The sequence below is a fragment of the Vombatus ursinus genome, unplaced genomic scaffold (genome assembly GCF_900497805.2).
Source record: "Vombatus ursinus unplaced genomic scaffold, bare-nosed wombat genome assembly UNPS02014773.1, whole genome shotgun sequence".
In the NCBI taxonomy this organism is placed as follows: Eukaryota; Metazoa; Chordata; class Mammalia; order Diprotodontia; family Vombatidae; genus Vombatus; species Vombatus ursinus.
The window spans coordinates 32,855,049-32,879,691 of record NW_020954551.1 but is presented as its reverse complement, the minus strand read 5'-3'; the positions used below and the strand labels follow the sequence as shown (position 1 = coordinate 32,879,691).

Sequence of the window (24,643 nt, the reverse complement as noted above, 5' to 3'; positions counted from 1 at the left end):
ATTGTTTTTGTCTTTTTATCTCTGACACCTAGCACAGGGCTCTATATAGTTAGACACTTCAAATTAAATGTAATGCTACCAGTTTGCATTCATGTTTGTATATTTTTTCCCAGAAATGAGATCAGAGAGCTAGGATAACCTGATTAGTGAAAGAGTGCAGGTTCTCACTCAGGCCCCAGTCAGATGATTGAGTACACACTACCACAAGCTATTCCGAGACAGAGAACTCAATATGCTTTTTTTTACATTTTCATAAGAGCTCTTTCCCAGTCTTGCTCCTGTCTTTTTACTTAATGAGTAGACAGCAGAGCAGCTGAGGACTATCTTTGAAGAGTAAAGAGAGAATTCAAGTAACAAATATATATTGTACATCTGCTGTGTGCAAAGGAGTGTGCTAGGTGCTGGTTGGGTTCAGAGTTTAAGAGTCAGCAAGGCACTTACAGCCTATTGGACACTGGATGGCAATTGTTTTATAATTGGCTTTTGAAAGAGCTGCCAGAATTCTGACCATTCTGTAGAACTGATCATGTGATATGATTATTCATGCTACTTCTAAGACTAGTCACACTGATAGATTTACCATTCCTCAGACAGTCCTTTTTTTTTTTTTGCCTTCGCTTATGCCATTTTCTCAGCTGATAATGACCCCTCTGGCTGCTATTCCATGGGTTCAAATCATGCCTCCTTGAAAGATCAGACATCCTTCCTACTCTCCATCAAATCTTTCCAGCTTTGTACAACCGACAGTGATTGCTCTCTTCTCTAAACTCCTCTCATTCATTGTTTGGCTCGCTTATTTGGCTACTAACCATGTACTGCCTTGTATTCCTACTTAAATTATTTTCTTTATTATAAGTTTTGTGGTATTAGCTTTTTTGTTTTCATATGTTGTCTGTGGTTAGACAGTAGTTTTCTTAACTGCGTGACTGTGTCTTTCATTTCTTTGTATTTGGTACCATTCCTTGCACAGGTCAGCCATACAGTCCTAGTCCTTAGTAATTACTTGTTTGCTTATTTTGCATTTATAATAACATGGGCCCCTTTGAGAGTCATAATTATTCAAAAGTACTTTACATATCTTGGAATATTGTCTAGGCAGCTACAAACCCCTGTCTCCTAAGAGCTTACACTCTCGTATAACTTAAATGGAAATAGGAAAAATATGAATGGCTTAGATTCATCTGAAAAAAGCAGCAACTCACAAATGTCCTTTTCAGATTTATGGGCACATTTGAAAGGAACCTAAATCACATATTTTAAATATTACTCTGAGAGCATACTGAAGTATCTACATTCTACCACACTCTCCTAATTCCTTAGCTATCCAGCTTTCACGGCAGCACATTATCCCAAATAAGGTAATATTTTCACAAGCAGAAAAGAAATTTGGCTCCCACGGTACAAATGCTTGTTCTTAGGGCAGTATTTTTTGGTTTGGCTCTGGTTTTCTTGGGCATGAGGTAGATTTACCTGCATTTCCAAAACAATAAGAAGTAAGATGAAAAAAAAATGATCAAGGTTAAATAATAAGTTGAGAAGATTTCCATTTTACTATACTGTCAACTGCAATGCTTTCCCATCACACTGGGTAGCATAGGTAAGGGTATCTGGAAATTGTACTTTTATACTATGGACAACTTCAGGAACTATATAAGGAATGAAAATCACTCTTTGTTTTTTTAAATGTTACCTTTGCAATCTGTTGCCATTTTGTCTTAGAAGTCCACTGGGCATCAAATTAGAAAAGACATTTCATTGGTCTCCCTACAAAATCTGAAAATGTAGGCCTATCTTCTTTTTTAATAATCTAATTTTTATCTCAGTGTCATTAATAGCAAACCATTTGTCTATTACCTATGAGCTTTTCATGTTTTTGAAGAAGGCATATTTATAATTTTACCATCTAAAAACCCTACCATTAGCCCCTCAAAGTGATCTGGGTATAATATTTGTAACTTTTCCAACTAATAATATTCACATAGTATTTCTTTAGAAATGAAATATTTATCTATGTATCTATGTATCTGTTTATCTACACCTAGGAAAAGCTGTCTACAGTCATTGATGCCACTTCCTTTCCTTTTACCCCTTCTCAAACAATTGCAACATGGTTTCTGACCTGATCATTCTACTGAAACGACTTTCTCTAAAGTAGCAGTGATCTCAGCTTTGCTAAATCCTTTGGCTTTTTAAAAAATCTTTATTTTTCTTGACCTTTCTGTACTATTTAACAATGCTAACTGCCCACCCCTCTTGGATACTCTGTCCTCTTTGGGTTTTCATGACATTGATCTTTCTTGGTTCTCCTCATACTTGTTTGCTCATTCTTAGCCTACTTTGCTGCGTCTGCATCCTTTCTTTGCCTGCTAATTTTAGGTGTACTTCCAGGCTCTGTCCTGGGTTCTCTTTTCTTTCTACAGTATCTTACTTGGTGATATCACATCAGCTCCCAATGGCTCACTTGTCATTGCTGCACAGGTGATTACTAGATGTACATATCTAATGATGTTCTCTCTCTCTTTCTCATTTGAACTTTAGTCCCAAATTACCAACTGCTTAGTGGACATTTTGAACTAGATGTCCTATAGACATCTCAAACTTAACATGTCCATGGCAGAACTCATGATTTCCCCCCTAAAACTTGCCCTTCTTCCTAACTTCCTCATTTCTGTCTAGGGGTCCACTGTCTTTCTAGTCACCCATGTTTGCAACCTCCAAGTCATCCTCAACTCCTTCCTCTCCCTTACTCTACATATCCAATCAGTTGGCAAGTCTTGTAGATGCTCCTTCTGAAACATCTCACATCAGTCACCTTCTCTCCACTCACAGAGCCGCCATCCTAATTCTGGCCCTTATTACCTCTTCACTATATTGTTGCTCTAACCTCCTAACTATTCTTCTTGCCTCATGTCTCTCCTCTCTTGAATCCATTCTCAGTGTAGCTACAGAAATGATATTCCTGAAGCAGGTCAGACTAGCTTACTCCCCTGCTAAATAAACTTCAGTGGCTCCCTTTTGCCTTTAGAAACAAGTGAAGCCTTCTGTTTGGCATATAATACCACTCACAACCTGGCTACAGTCTCATTATGTATATTATACTTCAGCACTCTTTGGTTCAGCCTAATTGACCTTTTTGTTATTCTTCTCTCTGTCTCCAAGCCTGTGCACTAGCCTGGAATGTACTTCCTCCCTACCTCCACATCTTATAATCCTGTGTTTTCGTTAAAATTCATCTCTAAAACTACATACTACATGAGCCCTTTCCTTAATTCCCTCCAGCTGCCAGTTCCCCTACCCCTTTGTATTTATTTGCACTGAATTACTTTGTACTGTATATATTTTGTATATACTTAAACATGTACATATTATCTACTTCAATAGAACGTAAGCTCCTTGTGGACAGAGATTGGTTCATCTTTGTCTCTGTATCCCCTGCTTACCTATAATTTTGATTCTTCATAGATTGTGTTATTCCAAGGCTTGTAGCCATATATCACTGTAAGAATATTGGTATTGAGAGACTTTTTAAAAATCATTGAAAGCATTACAGAATTTCCTAAATATGAACTTACCTGATCTCTTCCTCATATTCGGTGTTGTGCCAAGCCCTGTCAATGAGATTGCAACCCTTCCATCTACCTCATTCACCCAAGATCTATATAATGGTGGATTAACTTGAGAAACAGCTCTTCCAATTATATGTAGGCAATGTGCATTTTTAATCTACTCTGTTTTAGCATTGTGGATGGTTACATCAGTCTTTTGGCGAGAAGAATGTTCATTTGTAGTGTGCAAAGACTAGATGTACTTTCTACACTTTAGAAGCATTAAGTGACTTTTAATTGCATTTTTCTACAAATGGGGGCACTTTTAGAACCGTGTTCCATTCCATGGAACATAAGAAAACTTTAATAAAAATGTATTGTAGAATGTTCTCTTTTACTTAGGTAGCTAAAGGTAAGCTAAGACCCAGAGAAGTTCATTGAATTGTCTGAGGCCACATACTTAGTGAATTGCAGAGTCAGCACTGAAAACCAGATTTGATGAACAGGACAGGGTTCTTTCTACTATGGTAAGTTGCCTAATGTAATTTGGACGGCTGTGTGGTTTAGTAGAAAGATCACTGGACTTGAAGTCATAAGACCTGTGTTCTAGTCTTTGGCTTTTTTCACTTATTAATTCTTATTAGTGTTTTTCTGAACGAGTTTCTCAATGTTTCCTTCTAATTCTAAATGTATGGTCCTATGAACCATATACAGGTCTGTTGACGCAGATTAGTAATTATTCTGCTTTTCATAATCTTAGGGAATTGTCTGAGATGCTGAGAGATTAGATGACTTGCTTAGGATCACATCCTAATAATCAATAATAATAATTAGCATTTATGAAGCACTTACTGTATGCTAACACTAGGCCAAGCACTTTTACAATGATTATTTTATTTTGATTCTCACCCTGGGAGGTAAGTACTATTGTTACCTCCATTTTACAGTTGAGGTAACTGAGGCAAACAGAGGTTAAGTGACGCACAAGAGCATATTGCTGCTAAGTGTCTTAGGCTGGATTTGAACTTTAGCACTATTCACTGTGCCTTCTGTCTGCCAGCATTTATCAGAAACAGAACTTGAAAACAAGTCTTCCTGCTGCCTCTCTTTCTTAGTTACCTTTGTGGAAAATGAAATATAGGTCTCTAGACAGGGAATTTTTATAGAAGGTGATTTTTTAATTTATACCATCATTTCATTAAGGAATCAAGACTGCTTTTTTCTAAGCTTGGGAATAGAATAGTTTATTTAAATAGACAATACCAAATGTAATATAAAAGGTTGGAATGACACAAGTAGAATGAATACAAGGGAGTTGACATGCCAGTACTTTGTAATAGCATATTGACATTTTCATTCACAAAGAGCCAATTTTAAGGACTCCGGTTTAAAGTTTATAATGTATTTTGGAAGTATTGTGACTTTAAATTGCCTTTTCCTAAGTGCTTTTTCATTGGCATTGTGCCCTAATATAAATCACAATACTTCTAGGCAGACTGAGACAGTTTTTCATTTTACTTCTACTTGCTTGTGATTTATTGGTGAAACCTATTAAGAAATTGGACCCAAAAAAAATTCTCTCATGTTTTCCAAGTTGTTCTGGCATCCTGTTGCCCAAGTTGTTACATTTGTGTCCCCAATATACTTTTGTTGGCTTCACATTTCTTATTCAAGTGGAAAGAGCTATGGAAGAAAGTCAACTTTGCTTCTGTGCCCCATAGTCATTGTTAGGCAGTGACGGAAGCTTCAGTTCTCCCTCCCTGAACCAGGGTGACATCACTGAGAAATCTCAGCCAAACTCCTGAATTGATGCTCCTTTTTGGTGTAGAGTAGATTGCTTCTTTTTGCCTAGTAGAGCATGGGAATCTCTACTAACAATATTATGGATTAAATTTATGAGAAAGGAAACAGTCATCTTTATGTGAGAAACAATTTCTTTATTGTGGACAAGGATGTATTAGATTTTATTTTGTAAATGGTGTAATTAGATCAAGAAATGTTAGCTTAACAGCTCCATCAGATCATACTGAAACTAATTTGTCGTTTATTAGCAAAGGACACAATAGCTGTGTTCAAGTCTCTGTGTGACTATTATGAGGAAGGTGGATTAGATTGGTTCTTTTTTTATCCCAGAGGACAGAACCAGTAATAATTCATGGAAGACAAATTTAAGCTCCATGTTCTTCCTAATAATTGATGCTGGCCAAAAGTGGAGAGGGCTATCCCAGTGGATAGTGTGGTCGTCCTTGGAGTGAGCAGAAGTTGGATAACCAAGACTTTTGGAGTATATTTTTTCAGGTATAGGTTAGACTAAATGACTATTAAAGTCCTTTATAACTTTAAAATTCTGTGATTACTGAATATCTAAGAAAGGAACTGGTGATCTTAGAGACCTGACCCCAGCATGATTTCCTTAAGAACGGATCATGCCAAACTTAATTTATTTACTTTTTTGACATGATTCCTAAACTGATAGTTCAGAAGAATGTCCTGGATGTAGTTAATTTAAATTTTTAGCAAAACATTTGGGAAAGTATATCATTCTATTCTTATATACAAAGATAGAGAGATGTGGTTTAGATAATAGTATGGTTAGATGGATTCAGAATTGTATGAATGGCCAGACTCAAAGATTAGTCATGAATAGTTTGACATCAACTGGAAGGAGGTCTCTGGTAGAATGCCTCAGGAATATAAGCTTGGCCTTTTGCTGTTTAATATTTTTATCAATGACTTGGATAAAAGGAAGATGATACAAAAGTCTAGAAGGTTGGTGGTACCCTCAGCAGTAATAAGGAACTTTGTAAGATGGTAGATTTGTGGAGAAAATAATGAATTCTCTTTTAGACATGTTCAATTTGAGGTGCCTGTGGAAATCTAGGTAAAAGTATTGATAATGTGGGACTGGAACAAAGGAGAGTTGCTAGAGCTAGAATCATTTTCATAAACATGGTAATTGAATACATGGAAAGTGATGAAGATCAATAAGGAAGTGCATATAAAGAGAGCAGAGAAGACAGTGTAGGACAAAGCCTTGAGGATAAAGATTCAGCAAAGGTGACTGAGAAGGAGTGGTCAGACAGATAGGAGGAAAACCAAGAAAGAGCAGTCACAAAAATCCAGAGAGGAAGGAGTATTCAGGATGACAAGGTGGCTGACTATGTCAAATGGTGTGGGGAGGTCAAGAAAGATGAGCATTAAGAAATTGCCATTGGATTTGCCAATTGAGAGATCATTGGTAACTTTGGAGAGATCAGTTTCAGTTGAAAATGGGATCAGAAGACAGATTACGGAGGATTTAAAAGAGAAAGGGAAAACACATTGACTGATAGAATCTTAAAGTATCTTGACAAGCTAAAAGATTGGACTGAATCTAAATAGATGACATTTAATAGAGATAAATAGGCTGCATTGCTGGTAGATTCACAAGTAAACAATAAGGCAGTCATGGCCTAATGTGTTTGGAGGGAAAAAGTCTGGGGGGGAGGGGTTATTGTATTTCAAACTCAGGAATAGTGTGATATGGCAACCAAAATAGCTTATGCAATATTGGGATGCATTAAGAGATGAACAGTTTTCAGAAATACACAGATGATAATCCTATGGTGTAGTCCTATTCTCACCCTAGAATATACCTCCCCCCTTTTCTCTCATTGATATTTTTTCCCTAGAACCTTCATTTTGTGACAGGCCAGTCATCCATCATTTTATTTGCTCATACTGGTCCTGACTCTCTGGACTTCACCAACCCCATGTGGGTACTTTCCCCCACTCCTACCACCCATTTTTAAACTTCGTCATATATGTTGTCTTCCTCCATTACAATATAAACTCCTTGAAGCTAGGGACTGTCTTTTTGCTTATGTTTATATTCCCAGCACTTAGCATAGTGCCTGGCACATAGTTAAGAACTTAATAAATGCTCATTGACTGACTGTGACTGCTATACTCTGCCCTTATCTCTAGACTGCATCTGGAGTATTGTGTTCATTTCTAAGCATTGTAGATTAAAAAATACTGAGATAAGTAGGAAATCAGCCAGAGGTATACAATCAACATGGTGACAGGCCTTGACTCCTTTCCATATAAGAATCAATTGAAAGAACAAGGGATGTTTAATAACTAAAAGATTGTCATGTGGAAGAGGGATGAGACTGGAACAATTGATGGAAATGGCAAAGAAGCAAATTTCAGCTTGGTATTAAGGAAAACTTCCTACTTATTAGAGTTACTCCTAAGTGGAATGAGTTGTTTGGGGTGGTAGTAAGTTTAGCCTTGGGCATTTTCGAAAAAGAGACTAGAGGACAACTTGTCAAGTATATTACTAAGGGAATGCTTTTTCAGGTATGAATTGGACCTGAATAGCCATGGAGGTCCTTTCTAATTCTAAAATTCAGTGATTTTGTGAAATTAAGAAAATATAGAATGTCTTTGCTGAGTTTTCAGAAATGTTATTTGGATTCTTTCTAAGATGTCACTTTTTTTCTTTATTTCCAGAAGCAGAAATAAAAGCAAGAAGATGACCACTAGAAAAACATGTCGTTCAAGGACACCAGAAAGCAACTGTAACGATAGAAGAAGTAAGCGTATCAAAAATTAGACGTCCTGCTGACTTTTCTAAGTACAGGGATCAAAGTATGATACGTTTTGTTATCCTAAGGATTTCATATTCTTTGTCCTGTCTGTCCATCAGGAAAGCTAAAATTCTCAAATTGATTGTTTACGTTGCTGACAGTAAGTTACATTTAGGCCGACTTAGGTTTAACACAGCCTCACGCAAACCAAACAAATCCTAAACCTTGCTCATTTGATCCTCCATTCCTCCCCCCTCACTGAACATCTTCATACACAGCCATACCCCACTCCCATTGAGGGTGCAATGCTATTGGCATAGTGGCAGACCTCTTGGGTTTGTGTTTCTTAATCATAAAATATCCCTCCTGGGTCAATTATTCCCCCAGTCCAAGGGCTTCTACTTCTTTCCCACTCCAGTGAAACTGGCAGTAGGAAAACTTGGTGGTGGGAAAAGACAGGAGGGCATGTCCATGGAAAGAAGGGTATAGGCACTCAGGGGAGCATTTATTGATGTGTCTGATTTAGACACATAACAGTATCTAAATTACAGTGATTTCACGTATTAAATCCTGGTGGATTTAACTTAGCAAAATGTTATCATGCATCTAGCTCATTGACAGCCTTTTAACTTTTGCATAAAAGACTAATTAATATTTTCATTTAAAGTCAGCAATGTTCTGAAATAATTATAAAATGTATTACAACTCTTGAAAAGGCACTTAAAGATTTAAATGACTCCATTGATTAATATTTGTACCTATTAATTCCTAAACCATGTTCTTGATATTTTGTATTCTGACAAAATTTATGAGTAAATGGATTAAATATTTCATATGTCAACCTAAATATGCCTTTATATTAAAAGTAAAATTGGATATGTTATGTATTGGCACAACAGATGCTTCACCAACAAGCACTCAAACAAATCCCTTTTAGAAATACATTCCCAGGGGCAGCTAGGTGGCGCAGTGGATAGAGAACCAGCCCTCGAGTCAGGAGGACCTGAGTTCAAATCCAGCCTCAGATACTTGACACTTCGTAGCTGTATAACTCTGAGCAAGTCACTTAACTCCGATTACCTCACAAAAAAAAAAAAAAAAAATCCCAGAGAAAATAGTTTGATTATAAGTTGTGAGTAGAAAGGAGAGAGATGCACCCTTTAACTTTGCAGTATAGTGCTAATTGTTGGCTGTTGTGTTTGACCATAGTTTTTTTGCCTCTCTATGTTGACTCAGTTTACATTGTTGTAGCCATTGTGTATAGAATAAGCCCTTAAAAGGAAGGATATATACTATGAATACTTTAGCCATTAAATTATCTTGGGCTAGGAGGAATTCTTACCTGCCTGTAGAATGACTGCTGATGTCTAATAAATGCTTATTGAAACATTATCTGGTGTCCCCTCCCCAGATTTCTCAAAGCCCCAAATCTCTACCTTTCCACTTAGCATGCTGAGAGTTCATTAAAGGACAGGAGCAAGCACTAGTAATATGACGACAACACATTTCTAAATGTGCCAGTGACAACATTAATTTCTGCCTGTTTCCAAAGTCTGTCTCCATTGACCTTGGCTTTTCATTATATGTTTGAGAACTGAAGTTAAAAAGTGGAGTCTTAGTATGTCTGAGGGATGAGTAATTTCCTAATCAAAATGACATTTTGTCTTTTTTATGACTACCCTGTATCCTATAGTTACATAAGAATGTCTCGTTTTGATAAGTGTGATTTGTTATTTTAAAGGAACTTGAAGTAGAACTCTTGAGTCCAGAAGGAGATCTTACAGGAGGCAAATGTGAACAATTTTAACAAAATAGTGCATAACACTGAAGGATTTTTATATCCATGCTACACTTTACACTAAAAGGAGGCATCATATTTAATTATGTAACAGTCTGTTGTGAATTGTTCTCCAAGTTCACCGTGCCATTTCTTTTCTCTGTGACTTTATGCATGTCTGGAAGGTTCTGCCTCCTTATCTCCAGCTTGTAGAATCCATAGCTTTCCCTATATTGAGGTATTCCCTTAATCTTCCATCTTCCTTGTGAAGCCTTTTCTGACCCCTCTCTCCACCCCGAATTGTGAATGTTCTCTCCCTTCTGAAATTACTTTGTATTTATTTACTTCTCTGTATACATGTTGCATCCCTGAAAGCAATGTGTCAGCTCCTTGAGGTTAGAGACTGCTTTGTTTTTGTCTCTGTATTCCCAGCGCTCAGTGCGTAGTCAGTGCCTAATAAATGGTTGTTGAATTAAGTCAGTAGCTTCCTTTTAGTTGAAAGATTTAAAAACATCCCTTTCATCTCAGCACCATCAAGTGAAACATAAAGTTAAATTGTTTTTCTACAAATAAGTACTGCTTTCAGAAACTTCTATAACAAATTATAGCAATTCTTTGCTATTATAAAAGGCTTAATTAGTACCTTGAACATTTGGCCTTCCTACTCTGGGTTTATTTTGTTTGCCATGTGGCAATTTAGGACTGTTACAACAATACTGATGTGACAATTGCATATTTAAATATCCTGAATAAAGATAACATGTTGCCGATATGGGAATGTGAAAGTTCTGTCCCATCATTAGTAGACAGCATACCTGGTATTGTAGAGACTTTTTTTTTCAGTAGCAGAGGATTTTTGTTCAGTCACTGGTATTCTCACCTAATTCCCTTTATTGTGAGAAGTAGGAATTTAGAAGAAGACTGTCCAAGGTTGGGACTATCATCTGTGAACAGTTTTTGTCTGTGTGGTGCTGGTTGGCTGGAGGAAGATGAATTTATGACCAGAGCGTCATTATTAATATTTTCTAATTAGCTGGATTATGAGGAACAGATACTGTACCTCAGCTCTGTCCTCTGAGAAATTACATTGAACAAGCATCTAAAGTTGATAATGGTCTAGAGAATATCTTGAAGCTGACTTCATTCTGGACATTCACATCTACTTTGACTGGCTTGGGGAATCCTAAGCTATCCAGATCTTTGCTTTTATTCATTCTGGAGCATATACAAACCCCTAGAGTGGCCCACTTTGCACATTAGGCTCTCAAGACTAACTCAGCACAGACTTATTTAGATTGTGTACCTGAACCCTCTCCCAGACCAACCTAGCCACACTTGCTCTCTTTACTCCCATGGATATCTATCCATTTTGGCCCAACTTTTGTTGTGATGTCCCATCAGCATAATGCTGGAAGAAATCAAAGAGTTAAGTAAAACAACCCATTCTATGCAACATTATTATGCAAAAGCTATTCAAGCAGATACTTAACTTCTGGAAATACTAACCTTTCCTTGTAATTCCCTCTGGCAGGTTATTGAAAATACTCTAATAGACGAAACAAGCAAAAATCTGGAAACTCATAAAAACTTTTTTTGATCAATTCAATGCCAACACAGACTTGTTCTTTTAGTTATCAAAATGATCAAACATTAAAAATTCTTAGGAAAGAAATAATGAGTGATTTCTCATCCTTTGGAGAGTTGGTAAATCAAGTGCAAAAAAACCCCCAAAACTAGCTTTTGGGCTGAATCAAAGAAGATGAAATGTAATAAATGTGATATATTACACTTGGCTTCACAAAGTGACTAATAAGTATAAGATAAGGGAAGCATGTCAGCAATTTGAAAAAGATCTGAGGGCTTTTGTAGATAGGCTCAGTATGAGTTGTTGTTAGCCCTGTAGTCTACCCTGATCAGATGACACACCTATGGATTATTGAGTTCCATTAGATTATTGGCATCCAAAGTACTACTGGTTTGGTAAAAGGCCCTTTAAAGAGTGAATGACTGGATTGATGGACAAATGAGTGAAAAAACTTTACTGGGCACTGTGTTAAGTAGTGGCGACATAAATAGAGAAGATAGCCCCTGCTTTCAAGTAGCTCACATTCTAATAGGAGGAAAAAACACATATATGATAGTGAACTGTAGGGCAGATGGAAACACCCAGTGGGCTTAGGATATCACCAGCAAGGAAGATGGTAATACATCTTCTTTAGTGTCATGTTGCTTGATAAAAACTTTATCTGTTTTTGAGATTGAACTATTTTTCAGTGCTAAAGACTTTGGTGATGAGAACTTTCTTTTCCGGGTCATAAATAGCTGTGGCTGCCAATGGGAGGGAGTTACAGCATCTACAGAGACAGTTACCAGGTTCAGCCTCCATAGGAATTGCTTCCCTGGATGTAATTTCGAGGACTAGGCTGGAAGCAAGGCTAGTGGTCAGTGGGCTTACTTCATTTTATCAATTGTAATTCCTTACAGTGCAATAATATTTATTACATTTATATGCCACATTTTATTCACCCATTCCCCAATTGTCTAAGAGGCAATCTAAAAGATGCCTTTACACTCTAGTTCTTTTCTTATTTTACCCTCTTTTAATCCTCCCTTCAGGATCAGGGAGTTTGTTTTGCTTGTAACTCTTCTCAGTATCATCCTCCCTCTTGACTCCCTTTTCCTGTGCCTGGTTGTTTTCCTGTTGGGTTTGACTAATGTTCATGCCATTTTTTGCACGTGCTCTCTCTCTCTCTCTCTCTCTCTCTCTCTCTCTGTTAAACCCTCCTTTGTCTCTGTCAGGTAAGAGTGAAGTTCACCTGATTCCCACTCTCCCCATCTTTTTTTCTCTTGTTCATATATTTTCTCGTATACCCCAATAATGAGAAATAGCAAGTTCCACCACCTCTACCTCTTTTCTACATGATTATATCCCTCATTTTACCCTCACTTCTCTTTTTCCTCTTTAGACCCTCTAAGCAGAAACAATCCACCCCAAGGACCTCTTTTTTTTTTTAAATATATATATATAGATATATATATATAGATATATAACTTCCTCAATACCCTTTGAAGACACCAAATTTCTGAAAAAAACTTTTTCTTCTCCAGAATAAGAATGTTAGCACTATATAATCATATAGCTCCTTTCATTTGTTCAAATTAATGTATCTGTCTAGGTTTCTCTGGACTCTTGTATTTGTATTTAAAAGTTTATACTCAGCTCTGGTCTTTTCATCATAAAAGTTTAAAAGTCCTTTATTCTGTTAAAGGTTCATTTTTTGGATTATACTCATCTTTTTGGGGTAAATTGTTCTTGGTTGTAAGCCTTTATCTTTTACATTTTGGAATATTGTATTCCAAGATCTTTTGTTTTTAGTAGAAGGTGTCAGTTCTTGTGTGATTTTGACTGTAGTTCCTTGAAACTTGAACTCCTTTCTGAATGCTTGCAGTATTTTTTTTTCCCTTGGATATGGGACTTATACATTTTGGCGATGATATTCCTAGGGCCATTCCTTTTAAATGATCAGGGGATTTTTTCTATCTTTATTGTAGTATCTGATTCTAATAGACAGTTTTCATTTGTGATTTCTTGAAATATAGTTTCCAAGGTTTTTATTTTAATTAGGATTTTTAGTAAGTCCAGTGATTCTTAAATAATTTATTTGGTTTTCCTAGTTAGTTATTTTGATATCAAATATCTTACACTCTATGTTTTCAATCTTTTGTTATGGTTCAAACATATCTTGCTGTCTTGATTCTGTTTCTTGGATAATGTTTTCCACTTTCTATTCTAAGCTATTTATTCTATTTCCAATTCTTTCTTAATGAGCTTAATGAGTTTTTTTTTTTAAATCTCTTGCTTTAGTATTCATGTAATTTTGATGGAAATCCATTTTTCCTTTGAGTCTGGGCTTACAGTTCTTCTGGAATTCGATTTTCAGTAATTTTAATACTAATTGGTATTTTGTTTTATTCATCTCTCTAGCTTAAGTTCCTAAATTAAGTAGCTTTGAGCCAGGTCCAGGCTCTGACTCACACATACTTCTGAGTGAGGTGGTCATCCCTGCTTGGTCTTGCTCCTGGTCCCCTGGGTTCTTGTGCTGACCTCCACCTTCTAGGGTTAGACCCTCCTGGATATTTGAGATTCAAAGCGCTGGAATGTCAGGGCCCTCCCTGACATCTCAGGACAGAGTTGCAGGGACTTCAGAGACGCTGCGCTTTGGCTTTCCTGGTCTGAGGACTGTGGCCTGGCACCAAGCTCGCCAGTACCATGCCGGTGATAATCTATTTCTACTCCTGAGGGCTTCCAAGGTTCCCATCCTGGGGCTTTCTAATCACCCTCAGAAAGAATGAGCTCTCCCCTCCGGGTGCCTCTGGACACAAAGCCGTGAAGGCCACATGTCTGTCATCCCATTGACCTTGGGCTTCTGGCTGGGATGAAAAATCTTACTCTAGTTTTTCCACTGGATTTCTTGATAATTATTCAGTCTGGTGCTGTGATAGGAGTAATATTCTAACATACTTGTCCCCCCACCCCCCACCTCGTTGGGATAGTTTTTCCTTAAAAGATATTGAGACATTCCTTAAGACTTGGTTGGCTCAAGGGATTAAGGACTCAGACTGTTGACATCATATTCTAATTACATGGATACAAGGTTGCCATGACAGTTGGAAGGACTCTTAGATACTTGGCTGGTGGATAACAGTAGGAGCTTCACTCAGCTGAATCAACTGAAGGTCTCCAGTGCTTCTACTTGAATATCCTTCTCCTGTTATGGCTAAGTAAATCTTCTTTTCTTAACAGTTGAATGACTGAGTGTCTCATTTTGTTCCAATATTGAACCTAAACTACCAGGGAACTGGCCTGAGTTAAGCTCATCCCAGAACAGATACAAACTCAAGGTTATGCTCTAGTGGGTATGGGAGAGCTAGATATGGTGACTCCCATTAAAGCAATCATTTTGGCCAGAAGTCTCCATTTAAGGAAAATCCAGTGGCATATTAGTTCTACAACATTCTCTTGATCTACCAACCTGGAGGCCTTATTAAAAAAAATAATGTCTGGCAAGACCTATTAAAAGAATTCATACTGTATCTTAATAATAACCACTTCTGGGACAGCTAGTGGATAGAGCACCAGCCCTGGAGTCAGAAGGACCTGAGTTCCAATCTGGCCTCAGACACATGATACTCACTAACTGTGTGACCCTGGGCAAGTCACTTAACCCCAATCGCCTCACCAAAAAAAAAAAATAATAATAATAATAATAACCACTTTCCTTTATAAATGCTCACAAACTACCCCTTTCAAGAATCACATCAGAATCAACCAACAAGCATTTATTAAGTGCCTACTGTGTACCAGACACTGTTCTAACTGCTAGAGATACAAAGAAAAAGTAAATACAGTTCATACCCTCAAGGAGTTTACATTCTAATGGAGTGATGATATGCTATAAATTGGTACGTGTAAGATAATGTACAGAATAGAGAGAAGGAGGGAAGGCACCAGCATCTTGGAAAAACCTGGAAAGGGCTTCTGTCAGAAGTAGCACCTGAACTAAGTCTAAAAGAAAGCCAGGGATTCTGCCAGGTAGAGTTGATGAGGGAGGGCATTCTAGGCATGGGGAATGGCCAGTGCAAAGACACAGAGAAGAGAGATGAATCAAAGTCAAGTTCATTGGTAGGTGGTTTGAAGAATCTAGTTTCTTCCCTTTTCTGAAAACTGGGACGTCTATCTATCCTTCAGTCCTGTGACAATTATCCCATTATCTAAGAATTGTAAAAAATCATAATTCTTTCACTACTCTGAGTTGTAGTTTGTCCTGGCATTTTGAACTCATTGAGGGCAGTTATTTTCTCTTTTACTAACTCCTTAATTTTCTTGGGAATCCACTCTGTTAGATGTTTTATATTATTGTAGCCAAAGATTTGGCAGAGAAAATGGGCCACATGGAGTCAAATGTAGATTCATAGGATCAGACATCTAGAACTGGTTATGTAGTTCAACTTCATCATTTTACAGAGGAGATTCAGGACTTGCCTAAGGTCACATGAGTAATCTTGTCTTCACTCGTTATCTATCATGACTGTCTTAGTCAGCCTGAGCTACTGTATTCCTTCATTAATCTCTCTTTTATTTCCAACATAGCTTTTTTTAAAGTTGTTTTTGTTGTGCTTAGCATCCATCTTAAACCTCATTTCACTCTTAATTTGAACATTTCTCAAAGTATGAGATATTGATTGATGAATTTGTTTTTGCAACCACTTTGGTCTCCTTAGATAGCTCTCTTGTTTTCTTCCTTATCAAGACAGTTGGTCATTGGAATTTAAGAAAATGCCTTACACATTGTAAATACTTAATAAACATCTTAGAATTTAGATTTATTAAATTCTTGAAAGTCCATATCTTTTGAGCTTCCCCAACTTCCTCTCGAGAATTTAAGGCCAGGTGATCCTACCTATCCATTTTTTCCTGAGCTCTTTGAGATCTATTCTCTCCAAATCTAGGTGAACTTAAATGCATGCTTGTCTTCTCCTTTCTTATCTATCACAAACTTTTAAGATAGAGTGCTCATTTAGTATCAGAATTCTTAATGTTTCAACTTCTTTCAAGAATTCTTCCTTATTTGTTAACACTCAGCTCAAGAATAGCAGTTCCCTTCCTTTTTCTCTGCCTTTTTGTGTTAGAATGTTAGAACTGAAAGGGACTTTAGAGATGATCTATTCCAGTTCCTTTCATTTTATAGAAGAAACTGAAACCTGTGAAGGGGACACGATAAACTGCTTTCCAGGGTAGTGATAGCTCTGGAGAATGTAATTACTATCAGTTGGCATTTTTGTTTGTCCTTCATTTTCTAAGAGGACCAATGACACCACAGGGTGATGTCTTGCCTCATACATGAATTGGATTTAAGTGAGGCATAGTTGCATAAAATCGTTAGCCTCACTTTCTCTTCCAGAGTAATCCAAGTCCAGTGGCAGGACAAAAGTCAGGACTGCTAGAGATGGCCCAAGATGAATGGATGACCTTGGCATCTTTGATGTCTGACCAAAGTGCTCACAGCTCCTGTTTCACCTGCCTTCGTGGCCATTGGAACAAATTGTTCTCATTTTCCTAGTACGCCAGAGGAAGTCTTCACATGCTTGAGGTAGACACCCTCCTAACTCACTGTTACCCTCAACCTGGATTAGCTCATCTGCTGAACTGGTTTACTGGGGTGTGGCCACTGTGCATGTTACAGTATCTTGGAGCCACAGGTGAGAGTTGAGTGCCAACTGGACCCCAAAAGTAGACAAGCAGCCTTGAAAAGGGCACTACAAGCCCTTACATCAGAGGTGGACGCCCATATACCCATTCACAGTAGTGAATGAATGTAATGTGAATGAAGTAATGATCACAAAGATCTACTACTTGTCCTCACGAACAAGTCCTACCAGCCCAACTTCATTTCCCTTTTTGGCAAGTTTACTGGATTGGTAAATCAGGAGGTGTCACAGATATAGTTTAACTGGATTTTAGCAAAGCATTTGACAAAGTCTCTTAATTCTATCCTTATGGAACAGACAGAGAAGACAATAAAGCAAATAGATCAATTTGGAAACTAAAGAGTAGGTATTAATGGTTCCAGTGTCAACTTGGAAGGAGATTTTTAGTACCTCGATCTTCATAATGGAGGCTGCCACTTCTGGGGGACCATGACCCAGGTGTGTGTGTAAACCAATGGAAGGGTATGAAGATTAATTACACATCACCCTCCCTATAGTAGTGAATCATAGATATCTCCAACCCAAATACATCACTACCCATTCTTACTCAATACTCCCCTCAACCCTGTCATTGCTGGTCTGCTGTGGCTATACTTGGGGTGGTGGCATCTCAGGACAATTATAGCTTAAGCAAAATTTCTTCGTTAGGACTCCGGTGTTCCCATGTCCTGTCCCCTCGATGAATCTGTGTCAATGCCAGTTTCAGTGCTCTGGGATGGTAGCCATTGCGTATGATCCCCTCCTACCTCTGCTCTTCATTTTCTGTGGAACAGATGTGTGACGTAGGTTGAACAGTCATTGATGTGTTACGATCTGTATCACTGATTTGATTACATTACCCCCCTACTGCAAATTCCAAATTATCCGATTGCTATTGAGGACACCATAATTCTTCTAGTCATACCTGTTCACAAACCTTGGGACTCTTCACTCTCACCACACATATCCAAAAGGTTGTCAAATCTTGTCGTGTCTACCTCCATAACATCTCTAATATATATCTGCTCTCTACTCACATAGTTGCCACCTTTGTTGGAGCCTCAGTCAACTAGACTGTTGCAATAGTCCAGTAATTCATTTTCCTATCTCAAGTGTCTCCTCTCTCTAATCCGTCATCCTCACCATTGCCAAACTGATTTCCCTAAAGCACAGGTATGACTGTCACTCCCCTACTCAATAAATTCCAGTAGTTCTTTATTGACTTTGGGATCAAATGTCATTTCATCTTTATTTCATCCTTTAAAAAAATTTTTTTTGCAAAAGTTTTATGAGAGAAAAGAATAGGGGCTGGCTATGTGATTTAATTTATATAGGGAACTGCCAGATGAGAGCCGTCCCACTACCAATGTCTACTGATACCTCCTTTGCAACTTAAAGTGGCCTAGGGCACTGAAAGGTTAATGAGTTGCTCAAGGTCACAAAGCCAGTTTGTATCAGAGATGGGAATTGAACCCAGGTCTGCCACCTCTTACAAGTTTTATAATGTGCATAATTATTAGAACATTGGCACTAGTATATAATTTTTATTTTTTTTATTTTTTTATTTTTATTTTTATTTGTTAATTAAAAGGAATCTGTTTTCTCTTCCACACTCCACCCCATTGGAAATGAAAAAGAAAAACAAATTCCTTTTAACAAATGTGGATAGTCTAGCAAAACAAATTCCTTCATTGGTTATATTAAAAAAGTCTCATTTGGCACCTTGAAGCCATCACCTCTCTGTCAGGAGGTGCGAAGTATGTTTTATCATTAGTCCTCTGGAATCATGGATGACCATTGCATTGGTAAGAGTTCTTACACCTTTCAAAGTTCATTTGTCTTTATACTGTTTCTGTTATCATGTAAGCTTTTTCTGGTTCTTTATATTTCATTCTTCATCAGTTTATAAAAGTCTTCAAAATTGTTCATTTTTATAATCAAAATTGGTTTTTTGATTCTGCTCACTTCACTCTGCATCAGTTTCTACAAGTCTTTTCATGTTTCTTTAATAATAATAATAACAGTAACATTTATGTAACACTATGTGCCAGGCAGTGTACTAAGCACTTTACCAATATCTCATTTGATCCTCACAACAACCCTGGGAGGTAAGTGCTTTTATTATTGCCATTTTGCATATGAAGAAACTGAGGTTAAGTGACTTGCTCAAAATCACGTAGCTAGTGGGTGTCTGAGGCTGGATTTGAATTCAGATCTTCCTGACTCCAGGCTACCTGTTTGAGGTAATCTATTTCTTAGTTTCACAAAGCACAATATTTCATCACATTTATATACCAGAATTTGTTGTCATTACCCAATTGATGGGCATCCTGTAAGTTTCCAGTTTTTTTGTCACTACAAAACAAAGTGCTCTAAATATTTTTGTACATGTAAGAGCTTTTAGTCTTTCTTTGATCTCTTTTGGATAGAAGCCTAGCAATAAAGTAAATATGTATTGAGAGTTGTTGCATGCCTAAAACTGTCTAGAGACCACAGCTGTAGTAGACTGCCCCACTGTTGTCTCCATGGCCCTTTGTTGTTCAACATTTTTATTAATTACTTGCATGAATAGATAATGTGCTTACTAAAACAATAGATGAAACAAGCTTGGGAAGGATGACTGTCAGGATCCAAAAAGACCTTGCTGGGTTAGAATATTGGGCTGAAGATAAAATTGAATAGGGATGACATATTGAGTTAAAAATGGACTAGCTGACCTTCAAAAAGAGGCAGAGATGGTAAGATTAGTTCCTTTAAGAAAGACCAGCGGGATTTACTAAACTGCAAGTTCAATTTCAGTGATCTTGGGTTGATGAAAGAGAGGCATAAAGTCCAAACAGGCAAGGTTGTAACCCTGCTGCACACACTCTGCCTTGCTCGGTCCCACCAGCAGTACCATGTTGGGTTCTAGGCAGCACATTTTAGGAAGGACACGATAAGCTGAGGAACATCCAGAGAACCTCAATCAGATGTGGTGAAGAGCCTTCAGTTAATGCAATAAACAGACTGCTTAAAGGAACTGGGAATATTTAAAAACCTGGACAAGAGAAGAGAACTTTGGAGGACATGGTAACTTGCTTCACATATCTGAAGGCTCGTCATGTGGAATCGAGGTTTGTTCTTCTTGACCTTGGAGGATGGAAGTAAAAACAATGGAGAGAAAGTGAAGAGAAGCATGTTTTGGCTCCATGTCAAGAAAAACTTCCTTAAAGTGACCGCAAAGTGGAATCGACTCTCCTGAGAGGACATGGGTTGCCCCTCACTAGAAATCTTACGTCAAAAGCTAGATAACCAGTTGATGGGAATTTTGTAGAAGGGATGAGCTTATGGACAGGTTGGACTAAACTGCCTCCAAGGTCCTTTCCGGCTCTGAGCTTGTTACTTGTCCGTGGTTGATGCAATTTGATGAGCAATTATTAAACACCAACTACATATGAAGGATGAGGCATATAAACTTGACTGTTCCTGATCTTGGGGAGAAGGGAAAACGGATATGAACACAGATGAATATACAACAAGGGCACATATCAAGGTAGTGAAAGAGCTCAAATTAGAGCCTAGTCTCCTGATCATGTTTAATTTCTGTTTTGCAGTGAAATGAATAGCCATTTTGAGCATCTGGAGATTTAAGTATCAACTTTGCTGAGTCTCAGCCATTGAGCAGCCTGGAATTTCTTCTTAAGGAACTATTAAAATTGCTATTAAATGGTTAACTGTGTGACCTCGGGTAAGCCTTTTAACCTCTCTGTGCTTTGTCTCCTTATATGTAAAATGTTTACAATCATCCCTACCCCCAGGCAGCTGTTGAGAATAGCTATTCTTACATGCCAAGATTGTTTCTTAAATACCCAATGGTGCAAGACACTGTGCAAAACATTTTACAGAGAAAGTAGCAATGTAATAAATAATACTACCTTGAATTTTAAAATTACTTTTGTCCTTTTCTTGGCAAGCATTTTAGATCTTCCTAGGCCATGGGCTCTTGATACACGAAACTTAAAATCTAAGAAAATAACATTGACCTGCAAACATTGGGAAAAACATATTAGTTCTTGAATGGACAGAAATGTACCTGTATCACAGAGTTAAAGTGAAAGGCAGTATGGTGTGGTGGTTAGAGAGCTAACCTTTAAATCAGGAAGACTTGAGTTCAAATTCTACCTCTGGGGGCAGCTAGGTGGCACAGTGGATAGAGCACCGGCCCTGGATTCAGGAGGACCTGAGTTCAAATCCGGCCTCAGATACATAACACTTAACTAGCCGTGTGACCCTGGGCAAGTCACTTAACCGCATTGCTTAATCGAAAAAAAAAAAAATTCTACCTCTGACATATACTGGCTTTGCAAACTTGGGTAAATCACTTAAACTCCCAGGCTTCTGGCAGTTTTTTTTTTTTTTTTTAAGACTATAAATTTCAGGGAAAGAGCCAACTGCTACATTGATAATTGAAGTTTCCTGATCTAGGAATTCCCTAGATCAGTTAAGTCATAGTTCCAGCCCCTAACCCTAATGAGTCAGAATACACTTTAAAAGTCGAGATGTTGTGGCAGGGATACAGTTGAAATGATGATTAGAAGAGTTAATCCAGAAAATGTATTGTATTGTCCTCATTAGGGCAGAGGATTGAGGCAGACCAACATAAAGGAGTTTAGATTTTGTGGGCCAAGTCCTATGTTAGCTTTTTATTTCCCACAGCAATTAGCACAATGCTTTGCACACTATAACCACTTGATAAATTGATGCTTGAATGAATGCCTTTTGGAAGCCTATTATCAGAACTTCTAAGTTTCCTTTATCTGTCTACCTACTTCTCTGTCCATCTGTATTTGTTTAGTCTGGACCTATAGTTTAATAATTCAGAGAATTGGAGAATTGGAAAGGACCTCAGTGGCCTTCTAGAACAACTGATACCTTTCCCTCACCACCAAATCCCCACTGTAACATACCTGACATATAGAGTCTTGAAGACCATCAGTGGTTGGGGAATCCATTACCTCCTAAAGCAACACCTTGAGCTTTTGAACAGCTCCTAAATCTAAAGGCTATGGAGTAGCCCCCATTGGCTTCTTTGCAACTTCCACTCAGTGCTTGTGGTTCTGTCCTGTGGGGCCAAAGAGGACAAGTTTAATCCTTCTTCCACAGGACAGCCTTTCAGATACTTGAGTGTGGAAATGACCTCCACTGATGCAGGTCAGCAACAACCCAACAACTTAATAGTAAATGTTGAGAGTTGCCTAGGAACCTGAGAGGTTGTGACTTACCCAGAGTCACATAGTATGTGTCAGATGTGGTGATTGAGCCCCAGTTAGAGACAGTTGGTGGCATGGTGGATAGAGCACTGGGCCTAAGTCTTCCTGACTATTAAGCCATCCTGGCTGCCTAGAAAGCAGCTTAAACAATCCAAATTGATCTGTGACTTCTCTGTACATACTGCCTTACTCTGCCCTATATAGCTCTGTACTTTGTTATCATCAGATAAAGTAATTAGACAGCAGATAGGTGTCTTTCTTTGTGAGGAAACATGCAGAAGTGTGATGCTATGCACATGGGATGTGCCTGAATGAACTTCCTCTAGAGATGATTCCTGGAGAGGGTCCAGACTTCTCAGTAGCTTCCCTTGGACCCTCGGTCTGACCACATTGCTATTCTCAGAGGTCTGTTGCCGCCCGATTGAAGACTTATTCAGCATGGACCTACTTCTCTTCCTTCCCTCCCCTTCACCTGGGACATCTGATGCCAGCACAGCATGCTCCAGGATTCTGCTCAGGCAGCATGGAAAATGTGGGAGCTGGATCCTGGGCAAGAAGGAGACTGCATGGGGATATGCCCTAAAGTAGGCTGAGATTGTCTAAGTGAAAGGGGTGTAGAATTGTTGTAGGAGTTTGATCTGAATCATTCAAAGCCTGTAACACCTAGCAACACCAAGCCTTTCCCCTCAGGTCTCAAGCCTGGATTGTCCATTTAATTACCTCCACACTCTGTCACTTCTCTGATGCTTCACGTTTGAAGGAGATGCAGTTTTTCCAGGTGCTAGGTACTGCTGTCATGGAAATGTACTTTGTGTAACCAATTTATTTTTCTTGCATGGAGTATATAGAGATTGGTGTTGTACTCTCAAGATAACTTTGGGTTCTGCAGAATATCCATCTAGGGGCGTGGGCCCTGTCTCCCCCTAACAGAATGGTGCCTAGAGTTACCACAGAATGACTCTTTGGGGTGCACAAGAATGGTGCATAGCTGTGTGTTCCAATCAGGGGCTTCCCTGTAATCCTCTGTTCTGGGTGTTTTTTAAGTGACTTCCTGAGTATAAGGCTACATTGATAACTAAATAAAATCAATCATTAAACATTTCCTAAATGTCTCTGATATGTTAAGGCAAATTTGTACTTATAATAAAATTTCTTTCTATATATACACTTTCTTTTGCTCTGATCTCCAAAGATGAAGTGAGGGCCACCTGGCTAAGATGGCTACATGATGGGTCACACTGGAGCCCAACTCTCCTACTTTTGCTTAAATAATGATCTACAAAGACTGCCAGATTGAAGAATTACGAAAAAATCCAAAGAGAAACTTTATTGAGCTCCTTCATCCTGCCTAGGTTTACAAAAAATGTATGACCAAAAAACAATAATAATCCAAAGAAAAACTTCACTGAGCTCCTTCATCCAGCCTAGCACTACAAAAAGTGAACTAGGGAATTATACTAGGGAAGAAATGGGGAAGAAAAGGATGGAATTTAACTTACATAATTGGGATGAAGACAGTAGAAACATTGAGGAAGGAGTGGGGGGAGTAGGCTGCACATGAACCTCACTTCCGTCTAAACTAAACAAAGGATGATTGAATAAACACACACAGAGTTCGGTGCAAAAATACATTAAACTCCACAGGGAATCAAGGAAAGGAGAGATAAGAGAGGGTGGTTAAAGAGGGAAGAGCAAATTCAGGGAGGGATTAACTAGAAGCAAAACAAACTTCATATTTGAAAGGTGGAGCATGAAGAAAGATAAAAGAAAGGAAATAAATGGCAAAATCCTGTGACAATGGACTGGGTAAGGGGAAGAGAAAAGGAGTCTTGGAATGGAATAAAATTATATAAAATATAGATCACTGATGTTGAGCACACTCCTTTCTCAACACCTTTTTCTTTATTGTAAAGAGGGGGACAGAGGCAGAGGGAAAAGTAGAAAAAGATAGGCTGGAAGATGATAGATACACAATTAACAATCATGTCTGAATGTGAATGGGATGAATTTACTCATAAAAAAGAGGAAGTTAACAGAATGAATTAGATGGCAGAATCCAACAATCTGTTGTTTACAAGAATCACCTTTGAAACAGCAAGATTCAAACAGAGTTAAAGAACTGGAGAAAAATCTTTTATGTTTCAGGTGAACTCAAAAAAAGCAGGGCTAGCAATTATGATTTCAGCCAAAGCAATAGTAAAAGACTAGATTTAAAAAGATAAATTGGAAAACTACATTATGGGGGCAGCT

At 38.1% G+C, this 24,643-nt stretch overlaps 1 protein-coding gene across 4 annotated transcripts in view; it reads left to right on the top strand.

Annotated features, from left to right (window-relative positions):
* Window positions 1-21,324, top strand: part of RAD18 (RAD18 E3 ubiquitin protein ligase) — a 133,665-nt gene extending 112,341 nt beyond the window's left edge. For 2 of the 4 annotated variants that reach the window (XM_027864086.1, XM_027864084.1), the window contains one exon: window positions 8,043-9,134. In XM_027864086.1, coding sequence (XP_027719887.1) covers window positions 8,043-8,145 — 103 coding nt within the window. In that variant the 3' untranslated portion in view covers window positions 8,146-9,134. Of the gene's footprint in view, window positions 1-8,042; window positions 9,135-20,737 lie in introns of those variants that run through there. The other 2 variants (XM_027864085.1, XM_027864088.1) reach the window with 2 other exon arrangements.
* The last annotated feature ends 3,319 nt before the right edge of the window (window positions 21,325-24,643 follow it).